Below are 8,508 nucleotides of genomic sequence, written 5' to 3' on the forward strand. Positions count from 1 at the left end.
CTGGATCATAACACGTTTTATATTTTCTTGTAATCCTTTTTTTCCCTTAATCTTTATTAGAAGTTCGAATAGCCATAAATATGTACAATATCCTTAAACACTGACAAAAAAATACTCATGAATACTTTTATCACAATTGATTCGCAAATAAAATTTTTATAGGGAAAAATATGTAAAAAATAATGTTTTTTATTTCTTATATTTGAAAGATACTGAATTTTAAACCGTATATTTAAAACACCGTGGTACAAATGATACATAAGTCACTAAATGATTGTAAAATAAACTTGTATTCAAATTTCCAAGTTAAGTTGATTCTGCCGTTTAGCCTGTTGACCCGTCAAATCGCGACATGGACAAAAACGGGAATCTGTTGAATCTTCATCCGCCCGATTCCTATGAAGATTTAAAATCTCATTCGAATCAAATTAGGGTTTATCTGCATAAAAATTCATGTGTCCTAGGCGTTATATTTTAAGAGATATCGATAGCTAAAACTCGTACCTATAATGCCGGAAAATGTTTGCTTATATTTTTGCTTGCGAGGGCGGAACACAGCCGAGTTCCTAGATACTCGTATTTATAAAGTAACCATGACATTAGGTACACATGTTGTTTGCACCCATATGCAAACTATGCCGGGTAATAACTTGGTGCTCTTATATTACAGTGATGCTCTCTAAAGGAGAAAATACGGCATTTTTATTGTTAACGGTGTTGAATGGGTAGAACGAACTACTTGCAATCAGCCAGTGGGCGCTACATTCAGAAATCGAATTCAGGTTAGAAATAATAAAATTAATTCTTATACAAAAAGGTCAGTCATGATAAAATGATTTCAATTTTTCAGCTTATATTTAATCATGTAATTATCAAAAGTTGAACTTACATCAATGAAATATATGCAGTTCTATATACTATTTTTCAAGGTCTTTTATATTAAAACAATTTTTTTATCAATAAAGTGTGAATTGTTTATTTTGATTACAATAACCTGTGTCATAGCAAACGATTTTTGTCAGAATTGGCACTAATTAGAAGTTTTTTCGAGGAAAGTAAGGAGATTGATTTTTATGTCTTGGAAAATCCATATAATAAATTTCGTCCTTCTTACCAGCCCAAGAGTATCCTACATGATAATACTTACTTCTTGTCGTGGATGCCATATTCAAATACGTCAAATGAAACGGAGAAACAACAGTATTATTGTTCTTTTGATTCTTCTAATCATAAGTTCTATGATTGAAAACCTCTAACTAGATGGGGTTCGAATGACTTGTCGAGTAACTTGAATGAATTCCTAGTCCTATCACCCTTCAATATAAATATAAAAATTGCTTTTTTATGTTTGATTTTGCAGCTCTTAGGAGACTGGTGTGCATTGAGGAGATTCCAATCAGCAGAACTTCGTTTCCTAAACTTCATTTCTGTTATAAACGCTTACTAATTTTTTTTTACTAAAACAGTTATTTCATTTCCTCGAATCAGAATCTTAGTGATCTTGTTTAAATAACTCAGTTCATCAAATTTGTAGCAGAGCACAGAGAACATCTTAATTACTAGGTGGCTCGGTAATTAATTTTAGGGAGAAATCTATCAAATTATTCATAACAGATCGGTTCACCTATTATTTATTTGAGAGGGTTATTTAATAGAATGACAATAAATATCTTTTGAACGAAAAATGGGCTTATTAGAACATAAACCATTGTTTATTTAGAATGTATTAAAGACGAACCTGAAAAGTAGTTAATTTGGAGATGAACACTCTTTTCTGTGAGAGTGTATTTACATAAAGATTTTTACCAAAATATTTATGCCTGAGTTTTAAATAATATTTCATAATATTCAAAATGCATGGGGTACAGTGGACAATAGTCTCTTTTTCAATGCATAATTCTATTCTAATCGTTTATAATTTTATTTTAAACACTAAGACCAGTCAAGGTATATTTTTCAGATGACGAGACTAAGCGTTATCTTAACGGAAAACTTGGAAGAAATGCTTCCAAATCTTCATCTTCCTCATCGACAAGTAGTAAGTTGAATATAATATGTGTATAAAAGGGTATACTTAAGCGTTTATATATATAAGTTAAGTATTGGCGAAAGCAAAATGTCAAAAAAGAGAAGAAGGAATAAGATGTAACACGTTTGAACTGCTGTAACATACTAACTTTATTGTGTTCGCTACATCGCTTATATACCCTCGATCAGCTGATCCCCTTAGTCAGCTGTCATCGAAATAACAGCTGACTCATACCGTAACTTATATATATATATGTATGTTACATATATATATATATGTATTTATAAATTATTTTCTAAATTAAAATCATTCATTTTATATTATTTTTGTTTTTCTTTAACTTAAATCATTTTTTCAATTCAGATTCAAATTCAAATTCAAATTTAAATTAAAAAAAAATTAAATCTATATTAATCCAAGAATCGAATAATAAATAATCCATGAAGGGTTAAGGGAGCAGTACTTTTACTAGGCCAACGGTTGTACAAGGTGATATGGTCAGAATCACGTTCGACCACCACATTTTTATCCAACTAAAGGTAACCACGTTATGAGGCTTGGTGGACCACAGAGAGCTCCCGATGGGGTGACTCACGGCTACAATGAAAGAGAAAATAATTGTCTGCCATATTTGGATTTATCAATCAAATTAAATTTATTTTATTTATAAATTTATTCTTTTTATATTATAATTTGTTTTCAATGTATATATTTATATACGTTGAAAAAATAAATATAAATTGCCACGTCAATTTATTTCAGATAAAAGGGTGAAATTTTTAGACAGAAGGCCGCCAAGAACAGCTATTCCAGAAATTGGAAGTGAGTATTTAGATTGATAAAAAATAACGCATTTTTTTTAGTTTTGACTTACAGTTAGTTTAGTTACAAAACCTAAAAGGATTTTTTTGTTATGATTGCTTTATTTAAAAGAACATTCACCTACAGGAAGTGAACCAAAAGTATGATTTTTGTGGTATAATTAATCGGTTGCATGCATACAATTGCCAAGTTATAATTAAAATAAAATAAAATAATTACCTGAATATAAACTCAATAACAATTAAATTAATACATATTTATTTCTTAAGTTTTTTATTATTAATTATTTTATTAATATATTTTTTTGTAGGGCAGGATTGCCGACAGGGACAGAATTATCTACTTACTAAGAAATCAGGCAAGTTTAAATATTAAATTGGGATCGTTAAAAAAGTTAAAATTCGCAATTATACTTTCAATATTTTGTTATGAAGCATTTTTGTCATTTTAAAAAAAGAATATTTATCAAAACTTTAAAGATTTTTCGAAAGTTGATTCTATTCTTTTCACTATTTGTAAAAGATGCCTTAATTCAACCAGGACTAATCTTACCATCCTAAATTTCGGTAAGAAAGTCTGAAGTCAAATCAAACCAACAAACTGAAATATTTTATTTTATTTACTAATATACTGCACTTTATAAATTATAATATATTATAGTATATATTTTATTTTGTTTTTCAGAGAGTGATGATCTTTTTAGTATTTCAAAGTTGATTGGACATCAAGGATTCGCTGAACAAACAATATATTTTTCAAGTAAGTTAGATTGAAGTTTTTCGGATTTGGTAATTTTTGTTTGTTTTATAAGTTCTTTTTTTTCTTTAGGACAGGAGGATTGTCAGCCGGGACAGAGTTATCTAGTTCAAAAGAAAACAGGCAAGTTTAGGATACTGTGATTGATAGAGAATCCACTTGAAATAATCATGCCCTTATGGAAATTAACAAATAAATTTTGAATAATTGTCATTGAATTATGTAAATTATTAGAAAACAACATGGTAATGAAATATATATTTCAGAATAATATGCGAGAAACAAATAAACTACCTCAACTAGTTATCAGACCCTTTGATACTATGGAGGAAATTATTAAATATATATTGCAATATATTTGAACATGTGCCTCCTTAGTTTTTAATAAAAATGTTATTTAATTAACCCTAAGAGTCATAAGAGCCGTATCAAATAAAATATTTGTTTTTTTTTTCAGGGTGTGATTCGGATCAGTCTGATTGCTATTACGGTGAGAAAATTATGTATATTTTAAAAATACGAGTGGTATAGTGGATAAGAAGATTTTATATAATTAGCTTATGTATCTGTAATACAAATTTCGATTTTTATTTATTTAACGAACCCGTGATGAATTCAATTAAATTTTATTTTATGCCTTTTTTCCGTTACTAGACCCAGTAATCTATCTGATATATGGGTAGAAATATTTTTTAAGTACTTTCCTACGGTCTTTGATGTTAATTTATTTTTTTAAGTAAAAAAAAAAAATACCGACTATTTACGGCTTGAAAATCGAATATTTTTAGAGTTGCTCTAAGGGAATAGACCATTCTAGGAAAAAAAATTGAAAACAGTCACAAATGTTATAGAGACCAGACCATTGTAAACATTTAGCCATTTTAAAGTTAAGTGAAGACTAATGTATGAACTTGGAACCTTTATGTAGCTAGTTACAAAAACTTAGTTGAATGAAGACGGAAATTAAAAATTAATCTATACGTTAAAAATTTGAACAGGAGTCTCCCATGATTCTCATGAAAGTTACCACCAATTCAAACAAACATTTTAAGTGAGTGAGTGCAGGAACTAGGGACACAAAGCGAGATCTTAGTGTTTAGTTGATGACTGTCAACCATAGTTAGATAGAATAAAAAATGGCGTCTGTTCCAAAACATAAAAAATTTTCCCGTTATTTTCTGTCGGAAAATGATTTAATTTTTACGTAGGCTATATAACATGTGCAGTAAATGTCTTTAATAAGAATTTTAGGTGCACGCCGCAATGATTTTATTCATTGAACCTAAACTTTTCGCTCATCGTTCATTCAGTACTCATTATCCTTAAAACTTACAACACTAAAAAACTTAATGGAACATTCAAAACAGAGTAAATTTTCTAAAATAATGAGATATATACTTTAAATAGTTTCCGAGATTACAGTTTGTAAAAAAATAACATTTTTCAAATAGCGAAAAATCGAGAATTTGTGAATTTATTTTGGCCAATATCGTGGTAACTGCTATTCATATGTAAGACCAATGCACCATTATGCAATTCATAACGTTTATCTTCAAACTATTAGATGTTTCCATGACATTTGCAAATGTTTATTCCTGTTTTCTGATTGTTTTGGAAAAAACTTTAGGTTAATGAAAAACTAAATTTCTGAAACTAATAGATGTATAGATGTCAATTAGCACTGAAAATTTTCATTAAACCTATAAAAAATTGAGGTGAAATAACGTTTTTTTCTCCTATTGGTGTCCTGGACTAACTAACTATGATGCTGCTAGAGTTCACCATGTTATTCAAAGAAGTTATGCTCATTGGTATTGATAATTTTTAATCACATTAACGCAATGAGTTCTGATTTCTGGTATATATTGAATAATTTTAAGGAAATCTATATTTTCTTTAACTTTCTCTAATATACATTGGTATCGGTTTTTAAAGTTATAAACAATAGATAGATATTGTTAATAAATGTATACCGTTTTTATTTGCTTATTTCCAAATATCCACCAAAGTTCCATCAAAGTTATTAAATGATAATAATGAGTTATCATTAATTCTGGTGTTTCTTAGGAGGACTGCCACGAAGTTCGGTCATCCATCTTTCTCTCTGACAAGTTCACGGACCACATCTGATCTGCTATTCGTACTTAATTTCCAGGTTTTCCTTTCAGGTCTCTTTCGGAGGCCCCAATCTTTGGTGGCTCTGGTGGTTCCCTTCCAGGCTCTGTCGAGTTATATTAGTGTGAAGTTATTTGAGGGTGTGGCGCAGTCATAACTATTTTCGAAGCTTTATTACCTAGTTAATTGGTTCGTACTTGATTTAATTACAAATATACCGAACTCTGAATATATTTCTAAGAAATCTAATTATATATATCAGTATCTTTTTTATCACATTTTCTCCACTTATGTATAACAGAGAACATTTTACGTTGCTGTTTATGAACCTGAAGAGAATCTTTGTTTTCCTCAGAATCTCTTCACTGGTCAGACCTGTATTTGATAATCTGTATAATATTATTATTATCGTACAGTTTATTATTGTGATGTCTTCATTGACTCCTTCATCCCGATTTGCCATTCTTCCAAAACTGCAGAATTTGTCTAACGCCTGTTCCTCTATACAAAGATATTCCTTGCTCATATTCTTCATCCATACCCCTCTTGTTTTGGATGCATTAATTCTGAGACTAGCAATATGTGCTTCACTTTGCAAGTAATATAGTTTTCCCTGCATGCCTTTGAAGAATTGAAACAAAAGTTCATTTGCAAAGTCAATAGCCTTTGTATGCTCTTTCATTGCAGTCCTGTTTTTCTTCGGGATGCTTCTTTTAATATGAAGTCATATGCCATTAGGTACAATATTGGGAAGGGGAGAGGATACATCCCTGTTTTACGCTATTCCTGAAGATATTACATAATTGTATCTAATTTAACAATTATAAAATGGTAGACTTTAATTTAATCATCATTAACCGAGAATGGTTTTGGTAAAAAAATATTTTTTTATCCCAAATTAATTAAGTTCAGTTTTTTTTTTTTTTTTTATAATCACATTTAATTTATCATCAAAGAGCTTATGACATTATTTTGAAAACGACTTACAAAACATTTCTCACATTTCACAATTCCTTTTTGCTTACAGCTGCAAGCTCAGAATCGTGTACCCTTTGATTTTTAACCTGACATAATTTGATTGGCACATTTTATATGTCAGAACTGAAAAATGCAATTTCTAGTTCATTGACGTTTCCAAGTAACATTAGTAACCTGTCTTTGAACTGGGTTTGAGATGTAGAGAGATCACTGTCAATTTGAACTTGAGGGACTGACAATTCTTTTAAATGTATGTTGTCTCTGGATTGATAAGCTTATACTCATCAATCACCTTTATGTTACCGACCTTTTTATGCTGATATGTGGAAAATTAGCATATTGCGAAGTTGGTTAGCGTTCATATGTGCTAATACTGTGTGCACCAACTTCTACATTAATGTCATGTCATAGTTAATAACTAATCTATAATAATGGGATTTAACTCGTTTTTTCTTAGTATTGACAATTATTTAATTCAGGTGATCTGTCGTATGAATAATAATGAGTAAAAAGAAGGAAATGTTATTAAACTATTATGAAGATAGGACGACATTGAACAATTACCTGGTACATGTTTAAGTTTAAATTTAACCTTTGTTAAAAAAAAAATATATTAAGTCCATAAGACATATGAGTGTGAAGGAATATCCAGTCAATAGAATATAAACACATATTTCAATACAAAATAAATATCTCTTAATATTTATGTATAATCAATATATAATTAAACTTTATATATACTTTTTAAGTTTAAATTTATTAAAAAAACAAAAGTGTGAAAACGTGGAGTTTTTTTTTAACTTCTTTACCGTTTATATAAATTTTTAGTCGTTTTAACCCTGTTAATTAAAATTGTTCCTTGAAATGAGTCTGAAGAAAATTTTATTGATTACTGGTTCAATTTCAAATAAACGGCTTCTATTTCTTCCATTAAGCCGGGGAAATTATTGATAAATTATTTGAATTTATCTAATCATACATTCAGTAAATTTGATTTTAGTTTATGATGGAGTGATACAGGCGTGTAGAGAAACTACCCGCTGTGGCATTCTAATGACGTTTTTACATTAGTAGGTCTTGTGGCCTTCTTCTTAGAGGATTGTCAGAAATAGAAGAGGAAGCAAGGTTAGAAACTAGTGGATTTGTGTGGTTTAAAATGGAAGGAATGGTATCTGATTCGGGCTAGATCGGTTATGTATTATTATTTGTGACAAAGTAAGGAGCATTGAGAATTTTACGAAGGATTTCGGATTGTAAGATTTGGATACGAGAGAAATTCAAAGTTTTAGTAGAGTCCCAAAGTTCAACTCCGTATGTCCAGATTGGCCTTATAACAGTCATATAGATCAATCTTGGAGGGCTGTGATGTGGCATTGGAGAGTTTGGGATACAATTAAGGGTCATTATTAGCTGCGAGCTCACCTGTTTCATCGGCATACGTGGTGAGGATAGTGTTAGTATTGGTTGGGAAGTCAGCTGTATAGGCGGTGTAGAGCAGGGGTGTCCAACTTTTCAGTATATAAGATCTACTTTTTATCGTAAAAGTTTGTTGCGATAGATTTTTACTAACTTAAAATACAATTTAATTTTTTCATAAACTTTTTTTTCATGTTTTACTCGTACTATTTGTTCGAAACTATGAATAATTTGTTATAAAAATACAAAGCAAGGCTAACAATTGTATTTCAATATTTTACTTTCGCGTTTTTTTTTTTGGGCCAGGAAAATTGATCATGAAAGGATAATATGATGACTTTTTGCTAATCTATCAATAGCTTGTTGCGTACCCTTTGTACTGAAATATATAT

General features: G+C 29.7%; 1 protein-coding gene across 1 annotated transcript in view; it reads left to right on the plus strand.

Moving 5' to 3' along the window:
• Nucleotides 1-531: 531 nt before the first annotated feature.
• Nucleotides 532-8,508, plus strand: part of LOC106682932 (uncharacterized) — a 55,190-nt gene continuing 47,213 nt past the window's right edge. The window contains exons 1-7 of the mRNA XM_014424074.2: nt 532-782; nt 1,961-2,038; nt 2,792-2,851; nt 3,162-3,209; nt 3,536-3,610; nt 3,680-3,730; nt 4,065-4,097. Of these exons, the coding sequence (XP_014279560.1) occupies nt 722-782; nt 1,961-2,038; nt 2,792-2,851; nt 3,162-3,209; nt 3,536-3,610; nt 3,680-3,730; nt 4,065-4,097 (406 nt within the window). The 5' untranslated portion in view covers nt 532-721. The remainder of the gene's footprint in view (nt 783-1,960; nt 2,039-2,791; nt 2,852-3,161; nt 3,210-3,535; nt 3,611-3,679; nt 3,731-4,064; nt 4,098-8,508) is intronic.

This window comes from Halyomorpha halys, unplaced genomic scaffold (genome assembly GCF_000696795.3).
Source record: "Halyomorpha halys isolate HHAL.00 unplaced genomic scaffold, Hhal_1.1 Scaffold452.1, whole genome shotgun sequence".
NCBI classification, from domain to species: Eukaryota; Metazoa; Arthropoda; class Insecta; order Hemiptera; family Pentatomidae; genus Halyomorpha; species Halyomorpha halys.